We start from the raw sequence: 25,321 nt of genomic DNA, 5'->3' as shown, positions 1-25,321 counted from the left end.
CCGAATGCTCTTCAAAGGCTGCCCCATGTAGAGCGCATTGCAGTAGTCCAGTCTTGAGGTCACGAGGGCATGAGTGACTGTCGCGAGTGCCTCCCAGTTCAGGTAGGGGCGCAACTGGTGCACCAGGCGAACCTGGGCAAATGCCCCCCTGGTCACAGCCGACAGGTGATGTTCTAAGGTCAGCTGTGGGTCCAGGAGGACTCCCAAGTTGCACGCCCTATCTGAGGGGCGTAAATTTTCACCCCCCAGCCTGAGTGATGGAATACTGGCCAAATTCTTGGGAGGGAAACATAACAGCCACAGAAAAGTTTAATACAATGTTAAATAAGAATGTTAAATGAGAAACGGAGAGAATTTGGATTTTATTTGTTCTTGATTTAATTATTTGGTTTTATAACTTTTATGGAAATAAATCAAACTGCCAACAATTTTGTTCGAGTGCAACAGTTTATATAATGATGATAGACATACTATATGGAAATATATAAAGGAAATTCAGATACTAAATACAATAGTAAAGACACAACCTTAAAAATTATAATGAAATTTTAATCCTGAATTTTCTTGCTATTCACCTATGCTTTTCAAACAATATTTTCAGAAAATATGGGATTCCTTGAAATTACCCAAGATTCCCCAATGAAAACAGCAGTAGTTGTTTACTAATATCCATTACTATCCAACAGCCACTCTATGAACGCTTTTGTGTAATTTGGTATCACCAAATCATGACTATTGTGTTCTAGGCACAGCTTTAGATTCATGTGTGGCCCAATAGTGTAAACAGTCCTACATCTTTTTTGTGAAGTTGATTAATCAGACAAATTAATCTTCTGTTAAAATAAAACCATGGCATCACAAAATGAAGAGCAAAATAGTGGTGTTTGACACAAACCATCTGTTTCTCTTCCTTTGATAACTCGATGTTGTTTTCAGGGTTCAAGTCTCTCTCCATGGAATTTCATCACTGTTTTTTCTCTAAAGCACTTGTATGAAAAATATTTTGTGCTCTAGATTTTGGGGAAAAAATAGACTTAATAGAAAACTTATAGTAAAGATTTTATTTTCACATTGAAATTCCCTTCATTACAAATCAGCAAGTTAGGTTTTTTAATAACACATATTACATCAAAACATAGAGGAAAAAAGCATTTGGGTTTTGTTCTCAAAAGGGCTAAAATAGCAAATCAAGAATAAATATAACCTATAGTTTACAAAAGTCCTTTAGCCATATTTCTTATGGAACAAATGCTGAAAACTGGTTTCCTTCCATTTTGAGAGTGAAAATCCTCATTATCAACATTAGGTCCTTTTGCAGAGCACATTGGACAACATATTTTCCAGTAGTTTCAATCATTCACAGAGAAAATAAATGATATATTTTAACATAGGCCCTAAATGGGTTAGCATAAAGAAACAAAAAGAAAATTCCCAGCAATCCCAAAGTACATAAAAAAACTAATTTCCTTTGCATCACTGCCTCATCAAACGCAGATGCCTAAACCCACAATTGGCTACCAAAAAGTAAATGAAAATGAACTCGAATGCCATAAGAATAGCAAATCACTGGATTAAAAGTGAAGAGCTGGTGATTGTAGCAGTTAGTACCAACTGACTTTGACTTTTTCCACAAAATGGAGTCAAAAAGAAAGCACAGATGCAAGCTGAAATTCATAGGTCAAATCTGATGCAATGCATCAATTTATGAAGTGACTGTAGTCAAGTATTCTTTTTCCAACCATTTTTTTTACAATCAGATGTATTATTCCTATAGAAGGCTTTGGGGTTTGTACGACCTCAAATACTTTGCACATAACACACAAGGATGTATAACAACACAGCTCTCATTTAAAAACTACCCAAATAATAGCTTTACACAATTTCTAAGAAACAGTGTAAGCTGCCTTAAGTCTCACTTTTTCCCACAGAAAGAAAAATTAGTAGTTCTCATTATTTTCTGAAATCAGGTTTATATAAATTTACATTTGTTCCTTGTTTATCCTCATTTCTGTTTTCCACCACCATCTTTCTCCATTGTTTTCTTTGACTCAATTTTAGATTACAATTGTATTGCACAGATTTGACTTTATGCTATTACTCTGAAAAGCACCATTCATACTGAGAGCTTTATATAAATTAATTGTGTCATGGAGATATACTGGCCCATCATATGCTGTTTCATCATTATAATATGAAGTTCACTGAGCAGCAGGAAAGGCTCTAGCAAAATAGATCAATGAATACATGTCTAATTCAGTGTATTTGGGTATGTTTTTTAAACATAAGCATTTAATATTAAATAAAGCTATTTGTTCAATAATAGTTTATAAGTTTCTGCATATGTACTAGGAAACCTATTAAGATTCCAAACCCAAATGCTTCAACAAAATATTAAATCCTAAAGCAAAATTGGACAATTTAAGCCATTTAACACACTTAGCTATTTAAGGAATCATTTGCATTTATTGTGCAATTAAAAAAAATAGCGTAGGAGTGAAAAATTTCTTATCCATGAAACACCATTTTCAGGGTCCTCTATCAGTCCATATCAATACATGTTTATTTTAGCAATGTATTTTTTTTTAAATCCACAAAAGTTGGAAGGTAGAAGAGACCAATGCTCTCTGCTTCTCTTTTCTGGCAACCTATCTCTGAAATACACAGAAATTAATTTATTATCTGTCTGCATAGAAATTCTGACTGTTTATTTGCCTGCCTGCCTGCCTGTCTATGGCAGCTGTGTCACCTGTCAGCACTAGGAAAGAGGCAATAGGAGACCACGTCTGAAATCTTACTAAGAAAACTGTGGAAAACCCTGATGAGGAAATCCCACCTGGCATAGTGAAAAGAAGTAGACACTGCTACGCATAATCAATTGTGCAGTAAATTCACAAGCCTATCAAGAGATACACTGAAATCATCAGTCAATGCAACAAATGTAATTTCAGATTAGCGAGGGCTGATTTGGGAAATGGAGCAAAGCTGAGAACACAATCCAGCTGTCAGCATCTTCAGATCCAATAACTGTCAAATGCAATAGTCAATAAAAAGCACTGTGTTCAAAACTATTTCAACCATTTAAAGAATGTAATTCCCTTATGAAATCATAAAAGAATCCCAAAGCACAGAAAGCTATATATTAAAATATATACAAGACTTTCATGCATGCTAGGGTTACTTGTTAAGACAGGCACAGAAGCCACATTAATAGCCTTTGTGGGGAGAAAAAAAAATCTGCAGCCGCTCCACCTAGCACAATATACTGCTGCCAAGATTTTAACTCACATGAGGCAGAGGCAGATGCAGAGTGTCACTCCAGTCTTGAAGGAGTTACACTGGACTCTCCTGTCAAAAAGAAAGAATCAAACTGACTTTAAAAAAATAGAGCAGTGGTGATGTATTAACACCAATATGCTCGCTTGAGCATATTATGTAGCAATATGTTGGCTTGAGGACAATCCAAAACCAGCCAGTGAGACATAGTTTACATTTACTGATCTATAGGCAAGATCCCATATTCAAACAACAAAATGCTCTTAGATTCAAACAGAAAAAAATTGCAGGAGGCTTTAGCACAAAAGGGGTAACGTGTTTGTATGAATAGTGCTCCTATGAAGATTTTTTTTTAAAAAAAATAGATATTTGACCCCAATACATAGTGTTACTCCAGCAGCAATATAGAATGTATAATAAAACATAAACTTAGCAATGAGGTCATTGTTTGCTGTATACGATCTGACTTAATTAAAATAATGGACTTTTTTTCCATTTCCTCTACCACAAAAGCCGGTTTAGTGCACATTGGAAGGAAAGAGAATAGCACTGCATATATCTTTCAGGATTCTGAAAGAAAATGATACATCTATTTATTGAGACATATGCTACAATAAATACTGAAATAGAATAGAACAGGATATTTTATTTGACTAGTGTGATTATATACACAAGGAAATTGTCTCCGGTGCAGAAGCTCTCAGTGTACATGCAAAAAAAACTAGGAAAATAATGAAAATCATAATCATACCAGTAAGAGGAGATAATAAGGATAATAATAAAGCTATAGTCATGCTACGTGGATAAATACATAAACACATTAGACAGCAGTGTGAGAATTAGGTGTTTACTCCTGTGCCTAGTTGTCTTGGCATGCAATACCTTATAGCACCCTTCTGAGAGAAGAAGCTGAAACAGTTTGTGTCCAGGATGTGAGGGGTCTACAGCTATTTTCTCAGCCCTCCTTCTGACCCGGACAATGTAAGATCTTCTATGAAGGTAAGCTGGTTGCAATTATTTTTTCCACAGTCTCAACTATCCATTGGAGCTGGTACTTGTCCTGTTCCGTTGCTGTACCAAACCAGACAGTTATAGAACTACATATGACAGACTCAATAATTTCTCTGTAAAAGTGTATCACCAGCTCCTGGGACAGTCTTAACTTCCTGAGTTGATGCAGGAAGAACATTATTTGTTGTGCCTTTTTAATGATGGTTCCAATATTAAATGTTCATTTCAAATCCTGGAAGATTAAAAAAAACCAAAATCTGAAGGACTCTACTGTTGATACTGTGCTGTTGAATATGGTAAAAACTGGTAAAATAGAAGGGCTCCTCCTACAATCCACCCTCGTTTCTAGTTTTAAGTGTATTCAGTTTTAAGTGTTACGTAACGTGAAGAAATGTTAATAGATTGCAAAAACCTATAGAAGAATCAAGCAAAATAAATTAAGAATACAGAAAAATTATGAACAGCTCACGCTTACTGGGGCATGGCGACCTTTCTCATTTATCAGCTTGAATACTGAAATCCAGGAACTCACCCTGGCACTTGCGCAACATCTGCCCAATTTTAACACTGATTTCCAATGGAAAACAAAAGCGGTGGCTGAATGCCAATTATATAGGAAGATATATAACAGACTCCACAAAAAAGATGCCAGGCTTTGAACTACCATGCCAGCAATGGACAATTCTGAATAGGATTTGCACCTCACACAGCATCTGCAGAGACTTTCTGTATTAATGAGGCATAGTATGCCGCCCCTCAGTGTGACTGCTGAGTCCCAGGTCAAACTACAGATTACATGGTGACCAGCTGTAAAGTGTGGATATATACTAGTCCAGTATCTGATGTTTTTAATATAAACAAGGCTGCACTTCAATGGTTAGATGGCCTAGACATTGATATTTGAACATAGATATTTTAAATATTTATATTTTATTGTGTTTTATCAATCTAGGTGAAATGTTAATACTGCTAGTCTGTGTATGATATGCCATACACTAAATAAATAATATTGAGAGTAAAAAAATATGTAGGACGTCATGATTGGTGACTGATGACTGATGACAAAACACTTCTGGAAAGGATAAGAGTTGCATTAGAGATACACTTTCTGCAAAATAGGCAAGTCCCCTTTGGAAAGTTTGGGAGTTTTTTTATTTTAAAATTGTAAGATCTGGTGGCTTTCACAATAGTTTTTGTTGTGTTTTTTCTCATAGTTGAGGAAAATATGCTGCTGGTTTTTAGTAATATGATTGGAAAGGGATCTTACGGAACTAACAGGTTGCATATGGTCATAGGGACTTAGAATGCCCACTTCTTAGAGTGGTGGCCATAAGGACAATAGTGTAAAACATGACTAAAGAAGGCGGACACCTCTTTAAATTTCTTATAAATATAGAAGTATATTGATAAATGCTGACAGAGAGAAGAAATGGGAAGATGAATTAATAGCTTTCATAATATTTAGTTTTGAAAGAAAAGATCACACATTATGGAAGATAAGCCAAACATAATTCGCTAGACTAATGTAGTGATTGTGTGCCATTTCTGAGTAAACGTGTGAACTACATGTTGCAAATTACTAAAATTCATCTGAAAAGTACTTTATGTGAGATATTTCCATATTTCTAAATATAAGAGCAATTCCATTGATAAAACTCAAATATGCTGCTTGTGGACTATATATGCAAGAACACACATAAACTTAGAACATTTAATTACAGACGATGCTTCTTCCTATTTTAGCAATAGCAATAGCAGTTAGACTTATATACCACTTCATAGGGCTTTCAGCCCTCTCTAAGCGGTTTACAGAGTCAGCATATTGCCCCCACAGTCTGGGTCCTCATTTCACCCACCTCGGAAGGATGGAAGGCTGAGTCAACCTTGAGCCGGTGAGATTTGAACCTCTGAACTGCAGATAGCAGTCAGCTGAAGTGGCCTGCTGTACTGCGCCACCTCGGCTTAGCTACTGCAGAAGGAATGATTACTCTTCTTTAACCTTGCTATAAAGCAATAGCAATAGCAATAGCAGTAGACTTATATACCGCTTCATAGGCCTTTCAGGCCTCTCTAAGCGGTTTACAGAGAGTCAGCATATTGCCCCCAACAATCCGGGTCCTCATTTTACCCACCTCGGAAGGATGGAAGGCTGAGTCAACCCTGAGCCGGTGAGATTTGAACCGCTGACCTGCTGATCTAGCAGTAGCCTGCAGTGCTGCATTTAACCACTGCGCCACCTTGGCTTAGAAGCCAGCTGTGAAAACAAGCATATTCTATATGTATCCATCTCCTCTCAAAAACAATTACTATTCTCTTTTAATGGCAGCAAAGAGAAACGTCAGTATCAAAATTAATCACACAAATGTGAAATAATATTTCTGTTGAAACAAAATCTGGCAACCATTTTCAGTCAAGTTTCTGCTTTTACCAGACTCTACTAAGTTTAATAGAAACAACCATTAACTGATGGACTGATGGATCTCTAGCATTCCTTTGTAATACACTATCAAAATCTGGCAAAAAGAACTGGTTGTTTTCCTTAGCATAATTCTTTCTTCCCTAATATAATACTGAAAATGGTCTCTTGGAAGATTATTCGGTATTGCTAACAGACACCATGGCAAAGTTTAAATATTTTACCTGATAAATTTGACGTGTTCTTTTCCTGGCATTGCTACATTCAGGATTGTGTTTCTATCCCAACTGACTCCAAATTTTAAAAATTCCTTCATTTCTCAGATTTTTAACTCCAACTTCATATTTTTTCTGCCAAAGTCTATAATTCAATTTTGATGCGACTTCTGAATTGTTACATATGAAATATAGCTGACTTTGGGCCAGATACCATCTGTCAGCGCAACTTGCTTCACATGGTTGTTGTGGGAAAATAGGAGTAAGAAAGAGTAGATATGTTTGCCATATCTTAGTTATTTATAAATAATAAAGATGATGTTTAAATAAAGTAAATAACATTTATATATAAATCACCCTGAGCCATAAGGGCTAAAAAGCAAGTCACAAGGATAATGAAACTGTATTAACGCAGGCTCTTCTCTTTATATAGAGGATTTTATCCATTTGTTCTAGACTTATTTTTATTTGCAAGAACTTCATCTATTGTAACTCTATACTTCTACAGATGGCCAGTACTATAACAGTATACACCCCCCCAAAGAACAACACACTCCTGTTATTTCTATCATATGCCACATGTTTTGATTTAAAACACATAAATATTTCCATTTGAAAGCTTTCCTCATGTTCTATTCCAAAAGTTACATAATTTTTAAAAAATCAGGAACATATACAATAATCAGTAACTATCATCATAAAAATCATAATTAAAGAGTAATGGATAAGATATATCCTTCCTCTTTCCAAGCAGCAATATTGTAATGGAGTCTTAGTTAACTTTTAATTAATTCTCCAGATCTAGCTCGTAAGTTGTTCAATGTTATTTTTCTGCCAGATGCAAAATGACTTTACTTGAACTACTTTGTTTCTCAGCACTTCACTGTTCTTTTGCTAGTCAATATTTATTTTCCCTCTAGTTTTCAACAGTGATCTCATGATCTAAGCCAGGGGTGTCAAACTCACATCGTCATGTTGTCACATGACAATATTGTGACTTCCCTCCCCCTTGCTAAAACAGGGGTGGGCATGGCCAGCATGTGACACATCTAGTTTGTGGGCCGCAAGTTTGATGTCAGAGTTTTGGCAGTGTGACTATTATTATGAGATAAACTCAGGAGCAAAACACAGCACACAGAGCCTTCAGACAATTAATAGTGGTTTATATACAAAATAAATACAAGCATAAATATGGAGATAAATCCCTTACCAGATACGAACACAAGAAGAGAAATGAAATACATGAGAGAGAGAAACACCCTCTAATATCTATATCTATAGACTTGTGTGGACCTATATATACCTATATCTATAGACTTGTGTTGACCTCCCATCAGAGTCTTAAAGAGGCGATACCATAGATGCTATGAATCAGCCTCATTGCATCAGCCTTACATTATATTACATCAACTTACAGCTTACAACCTTTCATCAGCTGGCAGCTATTAAAGTCTCATTACCTGACATTTGACACCCCTGATCTAAGCTTAATTAAAGATGCCTAGTCTTTACAGGCTGCTACCTCTTCTCTTACAGTTAGCTTGAACATCCGAATAGCTTTCTGGGCTTTGGACATTATTGAACAATACAAAATGGACTACAGGGATTCCTGGGCTTTAGGCAAGCAGAATGTCCTTAATACAGAGAGTTACAGATGAGAGAAGATAGTAAAGTGATTTCAGGATTCAAGGATTCAGTGAAAAGTATGTCAAGTACTGGAAAAATCTCCAAAATTCCATTAATGTTGCTATGTATTCGATGTACACCAACAGCCAAAATCATACTGATAAGTGCCGCATTATAAATTTGCATTGGACACATTATCTGAAATTAGTGTAGTTAAATCAAGAATTCTGTACACAACTTTTAAAATATGTTTGTATTTTTTATCCATCTCCTGGTTTTTTATATTTGATCATATATGAGTTACTGCAATTAAAAATGACTTAATGCCAATACCTTATGGATTTGCAATTATCTTTTTCAGAAATGTTGAAAACTATCCATACAAACAAAATGTTTGTTAGCTAATATTACTATGTTTAATCACTGAATTAGAACCAGATATTCTGTAAAGTGGTTAAATTGGTCCTAGAAACTATTGCTAACTCAAGGCTGCAGGAATTGGCAAAATATCAGCAGAATTCTAAAATCTGATAACAGGATGCAGAAAATAATTTTGTAAACAAGTATGGAAAACAACTGTGGCCAAGGGAGGGAAAAAGATCCATTATATTTGAGTACCACAAAAAGGTAATGTTAAGGAATATTCTAACTAATGAACAATTGCATTAATTTAACACCCTAATAAGATAATGCTCAATATTTTGCAACACAGATTTTAATAATACATGTAACAAGAACTTCCAGATATAGAAATGGTTTCAGAAGAGATGATGGCACCCAAGATCATTTGGCTAATAGCCAATGCAAATGAAAAAAGGGGGAGACCCGAAAAGGTATCTATTTTTGTTTTACTAATTATACAATGGCTTTTGACAAGATAGTCTGAAACATAGTATGAATGTTCCTTAACAACATGGTATACCAGAAACCTCATTTGCCTATTGAAAATTATTATAATAACCAGGAACCTTCCATCAGAATGGAATATAAAGCAATTAAATGGTTCAAATATCTTCCTAGGATCAAAAAAAATGACAGAAATAGGAAGGTCTAGCAAGAAATAAAATGGTTTCTTATTTTTTTCCCTGAGTGTTAATATATCTAGATAAAATTCACAGGATAGATGACAATTATATAGGGGTCACAATTCCCTAAATTTTGAAGAAATTGGTACATTTGATTTCAATTAATCTTTTAGAATAACAGTCATTTGCTCAGACCATTTCTGCAACCATTCCAGTAATCCAGTGATTTTTGTAATTACAATTTGATTGAAATCTGTCCTGGATTCAATCCTATTGGATTGACATATTCCTGTGATACGAATGGTTGCGGAACTAGAAATAGAAACTGCTTATTTACAAGACTGCTGCAACATGTTAGGGATGTACAAAATATTCCATTTTTCTTCCAGACCACAAGCTACTTCTATCAGTTTATATGTCTGGAAAACAAAATTAACTCAATTAAATAAAAACAAAAAAAATTAAAAAATGAAATTAAAATAATTGATTACAATAATTAATTATTTAAATCTTGGAAGGACAGATGTGTTTTAACTATCTTCTTAAACAGCAAGATACTAGAAGCCAGAAACATCTTGAAAACACATTTCACTTCCAAACAATTGCAGGACTATTTCCAGAGTAGCTGAATCAGCACTGTCTGGAGGAAGAATGGAATGTTTCAGAATTTCTTGGAACATTCTGTCTCCGAAATGTAACATTTAACACACTTATAACTATTGCATGTCCAAATACATAAAAAGAGGTCTTAGGCAATAATGCAGTCAACTGCAGTGGTAGCAAAAACAGGGCTTTCAACATTGTCTACCCTCTTGTTCACACTTACCATGATTTGGAGTGATTGACTGTAAAAGACACTCTCAAAAGAGACCTGCCAAACTCTTAATCTAAACTCCCTGCTTCTATAATATGAACAAAACCTATAGATACTATTTAAAATAATAATAATAATAATAATAATAATAATAATAATTATTATTATTATTATTATTATTATTATTCAGGTTGGCATCTGGTCCCGTAAAAAAAACCCCCGCCAACCCATACAATATGGTGAAAAAAACGAATAAGAATTCCATACCGCATCGGTCGTCGCGCGGGTTAACAAGGGCCGCGGCGGATGTTGGGGTCCCTGGACATCCGTCGACAAGTGGGCTACAAGTGGACCAGCCAACAAAACGACAAAAATATAGTGCAGATGAAAACCGTGCCATAATGGCCTGTTACTACAACTCAGAGCCAGAAAAAAGAGGATATTTAAAGCGAATGTATGAATTATGGAAACAACAATATCCAGATTCAAATGTTAGTGAACAACGACTAGCAGATCAAAGGCGATTTATTATACAGAATAAAGTGTTTAGTAAAGTTGAACATGAGGAAATTCAGGCAAATTGCAAAACCCAAAAAACAATATCACAAGCGGAAATAACTGATATTCAAGACACAACTAAAGACACTATAGTAGAACTCCCAGAAGAAGCTCTCAGGGAGGAAATAACATCACCACCACTAGAACCAGTTATCACTGAACCAACTGATGAACTAACTCAAAAACAAAAAGAATTGAAGGATAAGATCATGGAGCATTTTCTGCTTAATGAGGAAAGGCAACGTTTACCATCACTAAAAACTGTGCCTAAGAAAATTTTGGCCCCTATCATGAAAATGGTTAATGCAGTGTTTTCAACAATTGAACCGGGATCCATCTTGGAAACAAACCAGTTAATGTACAGCGCAGCTGTAATAGTCACTAATGAACTAGGCATTAAAATTAAAGTACCTAGTCACACAACAGAAAAAGCATCAAAGCCAAAGTGGAAAATCCGTCTAGAACAAAAAATCAAAAAATTAAGGGCAGATGCTAGTAACTTAAAGAACATGCATGAGCAACGGCTTAAAAACAACAAAATCATAGATCGGCTAATCAGAAGATATAGATTGGATACAAGAAACATCAATGAAGCTGTAGAGATTGTAAAACAGCAGATAACAGCAACAGCTAGAAAAATTGAAAGATATGAGGCACGAATCATCCAATATAAACAAAATCAGCAATTTCGATCAGACCAACGGCGTTTTTATCAAAGTCTTAATGTGAATGGTGACACCAAAAGTGAAAAACCAGAAAAGCAGGCCACAGTTGAATTCTGGAAAGAATTGTGGGAAAATGCAAAGGACTACAACAAGGAAGCAAAGTGGATACATGACTTTGAGAAAAGCATTGGCAACAAACAAATGCAAGTATTAGAAATAACAACTGAGATGATCAAAAATCGAGTTAAAAAGGTAAAGAATTGGACATCACCTGGAAAGGACCAATTACATGGTTTCTGGCTCAAATATCTGACCAGTTTACATGCAATATTGGCCAGGCAACTGAATGAAATTTTACAAAAGGGCCAAATTGATGAATGGTTGACAACTGGAAAAACATACTTGATTCAGAAAGATCCAACTAAAGGAACAACACCTGAAAACTATAGACCAATAACATGCTTACCAACAACCTTCAAATTACTCACAGGCATTATTGCAGATAACATGATGGATTATTTGGAAACAAACAACATCTTGCCAGTAGAGCAAAAAGGCAACAAAAGAAGGAGCAGGGGCACAAAAGATCAGCTTCTAATTGATAAAATGATATTAGAAAATTGTAAGAACAGAAAAACGAACTTGAATATGGTCTGGATTGATTACAAAAAGGCATTTGACTCACTGCCACATAGTTGGATCATAAAATGCTTAGAAACAACTGGCATTAGCAAAAATATTACATCCTTTACTGAAAAGGCAATGAAACAATGGAGAACTGAGTTGGCAATAGGGAATGAGAGCTACGGAATGGTTAATATCAAGCGAGGAATTTTCCAGGGTGATTCACTTTCACCTCTTCTCTTCATCATCGCAATGATCCCACTATCAGTAATCTTAAAAAAAATGAAATTAGGCTACCAAACAGCCAAAAAAGCTGAAAAAATTTCGCATTTACTATATATGGATGATTTGAAACTCTATGGAAAGTCAGAAATAGAAATCCAATCATTGACAAATACAGTCCGAGTATTCAGCACCGATATTTCAATGCAGTTTGGCATGGAAAAATGTGCCACTGTAACCATAAAAAGGGGCAAAATCACTGCATGTGAGGGAATTGAAATGCCCAATGGCCAACTAATTAAATGCAAAGAAAATGAAGCCTACAAATACTTAGGCATTCTGCAGTTGGATAACATCAAGCATGGAGAAGTAAAAACTATTGTCAGGCGAGAGTACACCAACAGAGTTAGGAAAATTTTGAAATCTAAATTGAATGGTGGAAATACAATCAAGGCCATAAATACCTGGGCAATACCAGTTATAAGATACACAGCTGGCATAGTTAACTGGACACAAGCTGATTTGGACCTTTTGGACCGAAAAAACCAGGAAACTAATGACAATGCACTACAGTTTACATCCACGTGGTGATACTGATAGACTATATCTGCCCCGAAAATCAGGTGGCAGAGGATTATTACAAGTGAAGCAAACAGTTGAAGAAGAAAAACATGCACTGGCTGATTATTTAAAAGAAAGTCAAGAACATCTATTAATCGAAGTAAAGAACAAAAATCTACTGAAGGCCCAACAGACAAAACAAGAATACAGAAAAGATGTGATAAAATCAAGAATGGAGAGTTGGCAGAACAAAGCACTGCATGGTCAATTTCTGGAAAAAATAAAAGATAAAGTGGACAGTGAACAAACTTGGTTATGGTTAAAAACAGGTACATTAAAGAAAGAAACATAGTCACTAATCCTGGCTGCGCAAGAACAAGCTATCCGCACAAATGCCATTAAGGCCAAAATTGAAAAATCCTCTGATGATGCCAAATGCAGACTTTGCAAAGAAGCTGATGAAACTGTTGATCACATACTCAGCTGCTGTAAAAAAATCGCGCAGACTGATTATAAATTGCGGCACAATTCAGTAGCACAAATGATCCATTGGAATTTGTGCAAAAATTATAATATTAAAACAGCAACAAACTGGTGGGAACATCAGCCTGAAAAAGTCACCGAAAATCAGATGGTCAAGATCTTGTGGGATTTCCGTATACAAACCGACAAAATACTGGCGCATAATACACCAGACATCACACTGGTTGAGAAAAATAAGGTCACAATCATAGACATCGCAATACCAGGTGATAGCAGGGTCGCCGAGAAGGAACATGAAAAAATCGCAAGATACCAGGACTTAAAAATCGAAATTCAACGACTATGGCACAAACCAGCAGTGGTAATTCCAGTGGTAATTGGCACACTGGGTGCTATTCCAAAAGCACTGGAATTACATTTAAAACAGTTAAAAATTGACAAAATCACCATCAGTCAAATGCAAAAAGCCGCACTGCTTGGATCTGCACGCATATTAAGAAAATACGTTACGACGTCCTAGGCCCCTGGGTGGGGCCCGACTAGTAACCAATGCCAAATCCGGCGAAACAACTGGCCGCTGTGATACAATTGTATAATAATAATAATAATAATAATAATAATAATAATAATAATAATAATAATAAAAGTCCTGGCCTAACGCTAGTAAAATGCTCTGCCTTTACTCAATCATCAAGCTATATATCAGAGTTAGAGTTCCACAATGGGATTCCGAATCACAGACAGGAGAAGTTATACCTTTCCACTATCACTACACAACTGATTACAAAACCACCTCAAATTACTTCCTTCCATTGGGTATACAGAATTATCAATATGACAGAAACAAATTACAGCATAGCAATTTTTTATTGGGTTAGCCAGGCAAATATAAGTATTTTCAATCTTATAACCCAAAATGCTACTTTAAAATAGTTTTAAAATGCTATGCATATCTAAAATTGTTTTTATTATTTAGAAAAACAAAAAAAATATCAAAGAAAGAGCATGGATTATTGAAACAACATGTGGGTAATATGTGTGTCTTTGGGCACATAACCAGAACAAGTTAATAATTGATTTAAAATTTCCAAAATGGAATGCTCAGTTTTTGTGCACAACATGCAAAACACTAATTACTATCAATTACTTAAATGTCTTTAAAAAGCATAACTACTTATTTATTTGCCAACTGCAAATCGTTGCAAGATGTACTGAGTGTCAAGACAAATATTGAAATTAGGAGATACAAGCAACATTAATAGCTTTAGAATAATTGATCATCCTCTGCTGAAGCTAGCAGATATAAATATGAACTATTATTCATAAATACTAGGAAAATGTCCCTTCATGAAAAATTACTTTTTCAGTCAACTCTGCCTGGCATTAGTTGGGGAAACAGAAATATTAGTTGGCCAATTCTAAAAGAGAGCATCACAAAGAAAAGAGACAAGAAAAAACTCCTTGATAGGAACATAATTATCAATACCACTCTAAAGACTATGTGATCCAGGATAAAAATTACTAAGATTTATTATCGGCAGATAGAAGTGAGGTGATTTATGTTCATTTATTAGAATGTTTAAAAGGACAGGATTTATACAAAACAATAAGAATGTAGTCAACTGCTATCTGTTCTTTAGTTCTCTCTATAAACTGCTTAAGCAGAGTTTAAGTAGTTTCTTAAATAAGCACTTACTGTCCCAAAATATAGTAAGACATTCTTGCTTTTGTTAGCAATAAGGCTCTGTTATGAAAGATAGATTTGTATACATACCAGCTAAAGTATAATCCATATCGAATCCAAAGCACTTTATTTTTTCCATGGCTAGACTTCTATTCACAAAAATCCTGCCAAAAAAAGGTAAGAAAACCAATAGTAAGTATTGTTGATATGAAACCTGAGTAAACAGCATGAGGAACACATATGCTTCAAACTATTCAAGAGTTATTAAGGAAACATGCCAATGGACAAAATGATCAAGACACATTTACAGTGATCCTGAACACATTCACTTTGGAGCAAATGACATTGGACTCGGGAGACTTATCTGGGAATAACATTGTACTGTACAGAATTGGACTGTTAATCTCCTAAATGCAATAACATTGCTGGATGCTATCAGTAGTAATTGAATTTAAAAGATTTTTAAGAGAGCTGGATTTTTCATTTATATTATATGTATGAACAGAATTAACACAAATTGCAGATACCAATCAAAAATAAAGAAAAAAGGATAAAATAATGCTCATTTTAAAAAACTCAATGAAAATAAAAGCAATATACCAAAAAGGTGGCATACTGGTTGTGGATTGATGGTTTGCCTACTAATTACATAAATTGTTTAATATTAAAATTATTCTCAAAATCAAGACTATCTCATTGTATTATTAAATAATTCATTTTAAATTATATTTGATTGATTTAAAAAAATGCCATAGAAACTACACTCAAATTCCACCAATATCAATTGGACCTCTTTTTCTAATTTGATATACCAAAAAGATACAAAAAGAAACTCTTTAATAGTGTCTCCGCTCTGGAGGCTGGGAGGTATTGTTGATCGCAGTTTTGTGTATTCAAAATGGAACGTTTTTCTTTCTTTCACGGATTGCTTTGACTTGGTGCTTCAAGGCTTTACTGTTTGGCTGATAAGAGTGCACAGATGTCCTTTTGAAGTATGTTTTGGACCAAAGAGAAGTGAGAGCAGCGTTTTTTGTGAAACCATGCTTTAGTTTTGTTGATCTTTCAAGCTAGAGTAGCTGTGTTTGTCAGAATGACATGATCCCAAGGAAAAATAGAGGTCTTGACTTGCAAAATATATTTTCAGAACTACAGAAATTATCAAACATAGTAGAGAAAAAACTGGAATACCTAGAGCACATAACAAGAAAATATGATGAAAAAATTGAAAATGTTCATCAAATGCAAAACGGGGTGATTGAAATTCAAAACACCGAAGTGGAAAATGAATATAAAGAGACTAAACCTGCTGATATCTATGGTAATTGGTTTGTTCCTGAAAATGGAAAGAATGGAATACAGAAAGAGGAATTAAATGGAGAGGAAATCTATTTCAAAGGTCAAGATATAGAAGAAGATAAAATTAAAGAACCTTAAAGACTTAAAGAAATTCCACTAGCAAAAGTTTTGATAACACTTCTGACAATCAAAGACAATCTGAATTAGGAAACAGAAAGAGGGCATCAAGATTATATGAGAGATCTTATAAGCAAGGAGTTGCTAAGAGAAGTCCATACAAAGCTGATTAAGAAAATGACTAGAGGATTGGTACCACAAATGGCAGAAGATATGAGATTGTTTTGTTACTGGAAAGATACAGGTTGATAGATGGAAGAATATAACTTAAAACTAGTTAAACTTAATGAAATTTAGTGATAATAGATATAGTTAAAGAAATAATTGATGATGATGATAATGTATACAATGTGTAGTATTATGATAAGTAATAATTGGATATGAATATTGAATGGTACCCATGAAAGGAAGATTAGAAATCCTTTTGGATTATATACAAAGGTTAATAAAAAAGAACTAAGTTAGATACAGTTAAGTTTTGATTATTAGGAACAAAATGTTATGATACAGGATATAAAATAAAGGAGGGATAATGATGACAACCTATATATATGTATGAGTACAATATAAGGAAACTGGATGAAAATTGCAAACAGTGATCTGGAAAGGAGGATTAGAAAAGTTTGTTACTAAATATTATGGATGTTTGGCCAGAATAGGACATAAGGATTCAGTGTTATTGGAGGATTTTAGAAATATTAAATGAGATTCCAGTATGTGGTTATGTATTAAATCTTGGTATATTTTATGATGGACGTTTAAACAATTATAGTCAAATAAAAATGGAGGTAAAAGGGTAACATGTATAAATATTTGAGTTAAAATACTTGAGTTAATATGAATTATGTTGATGACTGTGGAAGAGATGCACGAAAACCTTTTGTAACCAACTGATACACTTTCTACAGTATGTCAAGAAGGAAGATTGTATGTGTTGTGTTTGTTTTGAAAATAAAAATAAATTCTATTTTTTTAAAAAATTCTACCAATACCGTATATACTCGAGTATAGGCCGACCCGAATATAAGCCGAGGCACCTAATTTTACCACAAAAAACTGGAAAAGTTATTGACTCGAGTATAAGCCTAGGGTGGGAAATGCAGCAGCTACCGGTAAATTTCAAAAATAAAAATAGATACCAATAATGTTTTTGAATATTTATTTCAAAGAAAAACAGTAAACTAGCGGTGTATTCAATGAAATACTTCACTCACCTCATGATGCTGATGTCCCGCTGTGATGATGATGTCCCGTGCAGCCGCGGGAGCGATGTCCCGCCTCCTATGACACACGGCACAGTGATTCCTATCATTGGATCACTGTACCAGAGCAGGTGGGACATCGCTATGTGGCTGCTTGCCATAACAAGGAGGAGGTGGGACATCGTTGCAGAGCGGCAGGAGGGGGAGGAAGGGGAATCGTAAGACAGCCCTGCATTACATTAGAACGTGAGGAGGGGGGATGGTGCGGTGCGCGCTGCGCGGCAAACTGACACAGAGGGAGGGGAAACTCACAGGGGCACTGGGCCATTCACGAGTGTCACCCAGCGGCATGGCCCCGCCCCTTTTTCTCCTCCATTTCGGGCAAATTTTTCACTGACTCGAGTATAAGCCGAGGCGGCTTTTTTCAGCCCAAAAAGTGGGCTGAAAAACTAGGCTTATACTCGAGTATATACAGTATATAAATGCATAAAAGGTAAAGTTGCCCCAGCAAGTTTTACCCTCGCTAATCTTGACCGACTTCAGAAGGCAGGGCTCATCTCTGTTTCTTAAGCCAAAGAGCCAGCATTGTCTGAAGATGTTTTGGCACTCATTTGGCTAGTATGAAATCACGCCACAGCACAAAGCATATGGCAAAACATGGAATACTGTTACCTTCTTGCATGCTTATATGCAGTACCTATTCATCTACTTGCCTTTTCATGCTTTCAAACTGCTAGGTTGGCAGGAGCTGGACAAGTGATGGGAGCTCATTCAGTCTCACGGCACTTGGGTCTCAAACTGCCAAGGTATAGACCTTTAACAGTCTAAGACTCAACATCTTAACCACTGAGCCACTGTGTCCCTTATAAATGTATAAAAATGCATTATGTACGTTAAATTAATTTAAATCAATCCCTGCATTAGTAACTTTATATTCAAAAATATACACAATTGTTCTTGTAATATTCAATTCAATTCTGAAGAAGCTTCTTGAATCATAAGCAAAATATTTGCAAGCAAAAAAGCAAAAAAGTCCAATTGCTTTTTGAAAAGAACCTTTTAGACAACCATGACCTGAATGATTGAGACTCTCCATAAACTTCTCTTTTCTCCTTTAACATTTCATCCTATAAGTAGCATGTAAGTGCACTATTTATTACATCACAATGTTGCCATTCCATGCACTCTCTCATGTCCCTGCATTCTCTACTTACCTATAGTTTAACTTCATGTCTGTCTATCCTTGGTTCTGAATGCATTAAAGAAATGCTGATCTCTTTGGGCAACTTATCTGAACCTAACTTGCCTGGGCTTGCAGACTTCCCCTAATTCCCCGCTTGGCCTTACTTTCTCATGTACAGATTTAGAGTAAGCCAAAACTTAAAACAAAGGAGGAAATGAAGGAAGAAATTATATCACGGGTGTCAAACTCGCTGCATCATGTTGCTGTCATGTGATGTCTCACAACGTTTTCCCTATTCGTGGAATTGGGGTGGGCGTGTGCATCTGGCCTGAGGGCCACCAGTTTGACATTCCTAGTTAGATCCTTCAAGCTAAATATTATTCTTCAAGACATTTATTGAAAAGAATTGTAGTATTCAGCATAAGAAATACTTTTGACTGCAGTTTATTACCAGAATCAATGATATATTTCCCAGTCAGTCACTGCTCACCTTTATAAGAGAGTTCAGTGCATATTTCCTGCAAGGCCCATTCCAGACAATACTGCATCACTCTGAGAAACTCAGATCTTAATTTGTTGATGACACTAAATACATGAATATCAGATGCTTGGCTCCTCTCATTACTGTGCTATGCACTAACTTGAACAATTAGCTAATCTAATTGCATTTTCAATACTGCAGTTTCAATTCAGTTATTTCTAGTGTCTTTCAAAAATTAAAGAAAAATCTTTTGAAGATGTCACATTATTTTTTTTTAACTGCCCTACTATTAAATATACACCCCAAAGAAGGAAATTACTTGTTTGGGAAATATGCTTTAGAAAAGTAATTGAATTTTTGTTTATTAAATAAAGTAATGAAAATATGCATTCTATCATAAAACAAGGTTAACAAAATTACAGTTACATTTTTGAAAGATTTCAGAGGAATTAATCAATCCAAACTTGTGGAATAATGCTTTCTGCATTAATGAAATAAATACAGTACAAAGTCACTAACAGGCTTTTTGTATCTTTAGGTACTACTCAGATTTTCTTTTTAGATTTGTAGAATAAAGAAGATTAAAGTAACATTTCATTTGTACAAAATTATGAAGTATGGTAAATATTTAAAAAATGAACAAATATATCTGAAAATAGAGCATTATTAACTGCTTTTAACCTCAGAGATTTCCCTTCCAAAATTCAAGTACCATCTAAGCAGCTACTCTTAATACAAGACAATTTACAATTATGAACATTAGGATTCCAAACTATTAACATTTAAGGTCAAACTATTACATTTCTGCACTAACAAACTTACCTCATCATCTTATTTGGATGTTCTTCTTGTAAAATTTGTAGCTGTCAAATCCACGTTACCTATTTTTTAAAAGGCTCCCTTCCCCCATATATAAGCAATTTTGCTTTTTTCTGGCTGGATGTCAGCATAGCACTATGCGTGAAACAAACTGGGGGATGCCACGTATCTGTTTAGAGAGTTCTAGAGATCACAGAACTGCAGCTAATTTAATAAGTTACAGGATATCACTGTTCAATACATCTCCGTTTGGAATAGAATCTGTCTGTTTTACCCTTAACTTTCAATGCAGCACTAAGAGTCACAATTTCCTGGCAAGCTGCCCGCTTTGGCAGTGAAGCATAGAAAGTACAACGATGGAATGAGATAGGAGGGGGGAGAGACAGTTAAACATGACAAAAGTTACACAACAGCTACCATCAGAATATACGAAAGGCACTATAAACAGAAGAAATATTGCAAATTTATGATGCACCACATGAGCCCTTGGGATATCAACTGAAAGGCATTGCAATATCATCATGGCTTTGAGTAAACAAGGTATGATTCATCTTTCTCATACACAAGTTATATGGTCTGATTTCTGGCAATAGGATCATCACAAAAGGGCTGTGGGGCTTTTTTGTACCCTCTCAGGATTCTCCAGATATAAATATAGGTATTAGTTTGTAAATTAAAATGAAATTAACCATAAAACAGTCCACAGACTGGGGATCTCATCTAAAAACCAGGAGAGACTGAAGAAATTGCATGTTCAAGTCCACAACCAGTTAACAGTCTGTTTGGACAGAACAGTATCAAGGGTGGTAAGTGCACCACCACAATTAAAGAATTGTTCCCTCTGCACTAGAAGGGTTTTTTCCAACCAAGAAATTTGGAAGAAATAATATGGCTCCTTCTAATTCTACAGAAATGTCTTCCTTCATACAGTTAATCTCAAAAACGAGTAATTTTAACACTACGTAAGACAGCAAAAAAGAACCAATTTGTGATGGTAGTTAAGACATCAGACTACAAACTGGGAGAGCATGAGTGCTAATCCTGTCTTAGACATAAAGGGAATTGGGTGGCTCTTTCTCTTAGACCTAGGAGGCAGGCAACAGCAAGCCCTTCTGAAAAACATTGCAAAGAAAACGTTTGTAGTCCCTAGGAATGAAAAGTGACTTGAAGGCACATGCCTTCGCACGCACATACACAAACACATACAAACACAAAGCAAGGAAAGAAACATGTTTAAAAATGTCCCTCCCTCACTACATATTTTGCCTTTTTTCTACTGACTCAGAGAATATGATCTTGTTCCATGTCAGATAGAAATGTTGGCGTCTCTCTGAATACTAAACAATTCTGTGGTGATCAGCATGGCAGTAAATAAGGACTACTGAACAGTTATGATGGTTTTTATATACAAAGACTATTTGGAATATAGAAAAATATTTATAGGTACTTTTTAAATGCAAGCAGATTCTATAGTGGATTTGTCCTTCCACAAAATATTGAGTATTAGCTTGTAAGGATTAGAGGCAATGTCACTTAGAATGAGTGAATGGGGGTTGTATTAGAGATAGAGGCCAAAATATAAATATTCCTTGAAACCAATTCCTGTTTAGATTTCTCCCACAAATGGTTGAAGGCATTTCTCAATATTGCCCAACCTGCATCACATCCTCTAAGATTCCGGTCTAGATAAACATTTTCCTAGATAAATAGCTTTCATCCTTAGCAGTCAGAATACTTAGATTATGATAGTGTCAGCCTCTGTTTTGCTGCTTGCTTTTCGGCTGTCATTGAAACGGGGAGGGAGGGCATGGTATTTGGGTGAGGGAAATAATCTGTGCAGGAGGACTGTTAATTGGGAGTTGTTCTCACCATTCGTTTGCCATGTGGAAGGAGGGGTGTTTCCTGCCAGGGCCAACTGTCCAGCATTCCAACCTGATGATGATTTTTGAAGATGTCTCCCACCTGACAGTTGTGGCGATTTATGATTGGATTATGAACTGGGGTACCAAGGGGAGGGGAATGAATCATGTATTGATATCTATTGCTTTCGCGCTCTTTTGCTCAGATCCAGCTTTGCTTTGCTTCTCATCATTTATAATCAGTAAAAGTACACTTAATTCTGAAACATGGAGTTGAGTGGTTTCTTTCTTGGTTATTAAGTGAAAGAGCCGTGACATTAAGCTGGATCTCACTTCGCACCCATCCCAGAGCGAACACCTTCCGAGGGGAGTGCACCCAACGCTGAAGAATGTTCCTCCATGGCAGTGATCAAGAGGAAGAAATGGGAGCAGCCGCAGGCCCTTCGGTGACGGAGCTGTTGGCTGACCTGCAAGTAGAGGAACAATCTGTTCGACCCAGGTGGACTTGGGGAGTGGGACAGAAAGAGGAATCTGAAGAACAGTTAACTGGGATTACTGTGAGGAGACCCAGGAAATCAGCAGCTGACTGGTGAGGCCCTGAAGAGGAAAATCTCATGATGTCCCAAGCCATGAAACTTCTCAAAGGAGCCTGGGAAAGATGCTGGACTCGGGAGAGTGGTATGGAGAGAGGAATTGAGGAAGAGACAGAGAGAAGGTATACCTTGCCTAACTTGAGAGAGGCTGGAGGGGCTGAAGGGGGAATTGTACAAGATGACCCAGCGCCGACACCAATCCCTGTGGCTAGAGACATTCCTAGGGGGGGGCACAGACGCCGAATGGCTAAAGTTCCTCCTTTAAGTGTAAAATACGGGGGAGAACCAAAAGAACTCGGCCTATTCCTTATTCAGGTGTGGAATTATATGCAGATGTATGGCCATGATCTGGTTTCTGATGAAGCTAAAGTGAGAATTGTATTAATGGCTTTGGAGAAAAAAGCAGCAGATTGGATGGTGGGGCTACATAATGCTGACTCCCCACTTTTGAGAGACTTTAATGGATTTATGGCTGCTTTGAGGAAGCGTTTTGATGACTCCCTCACAGAGCGTAGAGCCAGGATTAAATTTACAACTCTTAGGCAGGGAAAAAGATCAGTAGCTGAGTATGTGCAAGAATGTCAGGAGCTGTCAGCTTATATGAGGGGGTGGTCTGAAGAAGCCTTGCTAGACTGTTTCACTGATGGATTAAACAAAGAGATTTACCAGCAGTGTGTGAACAGAAGCCCCCCCCCCCCCCGGAGATTGCAACCCTGGTATGAAGCAGCCACTGATGTTGAAATTGACCTACCCAGGCTATATTACAAAGGAGAGGGCGAAGGCGAAGAATCCCCCCCCCCTGCCAAACCCCTCCTCCCAAGGATGCCAAAAGGAGGGAAGAGTGGATTTACAAGCAAGCCCAAGCCTTCTGTGTGTTTCCGCTGTGGGAAGAAGAGGCACCGTGCCGTAAATTGCCGAGTCAAGATGAGCCAAAGTGCCCCCCCCCGGAAAGAGAAGAAGCTGGAGAAGCCTCTCAGCAGAAGGAAGGAAATGGCCTTGAAAGGGGAGGATCCTTCTCAGCGTTTCAACCCTGTGGAAGAAGAAAACGAAACCCCCAGCTCTTCGGATGACAGTGACTCTGATGATGTGGAACGCTGGGTAAGTTCCCGTTCAGGGCCCATGACTATCCCAGTTGAGCTTAGAGTGCCCTCTTCTGGCACACGAGAGAAAATTCTAGCTCTTTTAGATTCCGGGTGTTCACGCTGCATTATGAGCCCGGAAATAGTAGAGAAATTGGGATTGAGACTAAAAACTTTAAAAATCCCAATTGCATTTTGCCAATTAGATGGTTCTATTGCGGGAGGAAGCCCTGCTCATTTTGTTACTGAACCTATTGAGATGTGGATGGGAACCCACCAAGGAATAATAAGTTTTATTGTGGCTCCAGAGATGGATGGATCTCTTATATTGGGATTACCTGGCTGCGGAAATGGAACCCACACATAAATTGGAGGAAAGGTTGGTTACGCATTCGGTCTGCTACGCCCCCTGGAGAGGAAGAAGGGGTTCCAGAACAGAATAAGTCAGACCCCAACCTCGCAGCCAGAGGGCAGGAAAAAATTGAAGGGGAGGAGAAAATCCCAAAAGAATACTGGGACCTGAAAGATGTTTTCAGTGAGAAATCTTCAGATAGGTTGCCCTTACACAGACCCACCGATTGCAGCATTGATTTGATTTTGATTTGATTTGATTATATTTATATGCTGCCCTTTTCCCCCGAAGGGGACTCAGGGCGGCTCACAATTCAAATCAGGGAAGGGGGGTACAGACAGAAAATAAAAGACAAAACATAACAATACATAATTTAAAAACACACAATAGTCATACCATTCGAGATGGGGGCAACAGCTCTTTAGCCCCAGGCCTTGATATTCTACCTGGAGTAAAACTCCCTAAACCCCAAATTTATTCAATGACCCCTAGGGAAATGGATGAATTGAGAAATTTCATTGACAAAAATTTGGAAAGGGGTTTCATTGAACTGGCTAGGCCCCAAGTGGCTGCTCCAGTCTTATTCAGAGAAAAGAAAGATGGCTCCTTCCGTCTTTGTGTTAATTTTAAAAACCTTAACGGAATCTGTGTCCAAAATGTCTACCCTTTACCACTGATGAAGGACATGTTGGCCCAACTGGGTAAGGGGAAAATTTTCACAAAATTAGATCTGCGAAAGGCAGTGCTACTTCAGGCAAATGCACAAGGGAAGTTGCAGCCCTGCGCTTACACCTCTCGAAAGCTAACGGAGACTGAGAGGTGTTGGGCTATTTGGGAAAAGGAGGCTTTTGCTGTCCGGTGGGCTTTGATGACTTGGCGTCATTTTCTAGAGGGGGCAAAACACCCTTTTGAGGTATGGACTGATCAAAAAAACTTGGAGACATTAAAAACCTCCAGGAAACTATCCCCTAAACAAATGCGATGGGCACAACATTTCAATAGATTTAATTTCACTTTGAAGTATATCCCAGGAGGGAAAATTTTTATGGCTGATGCTTTGTCCAGACTTCCACAATATAACAGTTCAAAGCTGAGTGTTGTCCAACCTGTCATGCCAACGAGAAGCCTGGCCATTCTTGTTGTCACCAGAAGCCACACCACTT

General features: G+C 36.7%; 1 protein-coding gene across 1 annotated transcript in view; it reads right to left on the bottom strand.

Moving 5' to 3' along the window:
- The window catches only part of NT5C2 (5'-nucleotidase, cytosolic II), a 92,356-nt gene that overhangs the window by 27,602 nt on the left and 39,433 nt on the right, over positions 1–25,321 (bottom strand). The window contains 1 exon segment of the mRNA XM_032225005.1: positions 15,268–15,341. Coding sequence (XP_032080896.1) covers positions 15,268–15,341 — 74 coding nt within the window.

The sequence above is a fragment of the Thamnophis elegans genome, chromosome 10, assembly GCF_009769535.1.
Source record: "Thamnophis elegans isolate rThaEle1 chromosome 10, rThaEle1.pri, whole genome shotgun sequence".
In the NCBI taxonomy this organism is placed as follows: domain Eukaryota; kingdom Metazoa; phylum Chordata; class Lepidosauria; order Squamata; family Colubridae; genus Thamnophis; species Thamnophis elegans.
Note: the sequence above shows the minus strand (reverse complement) of the source record. Positions and strands in the feature narration are given on the sequence as shown.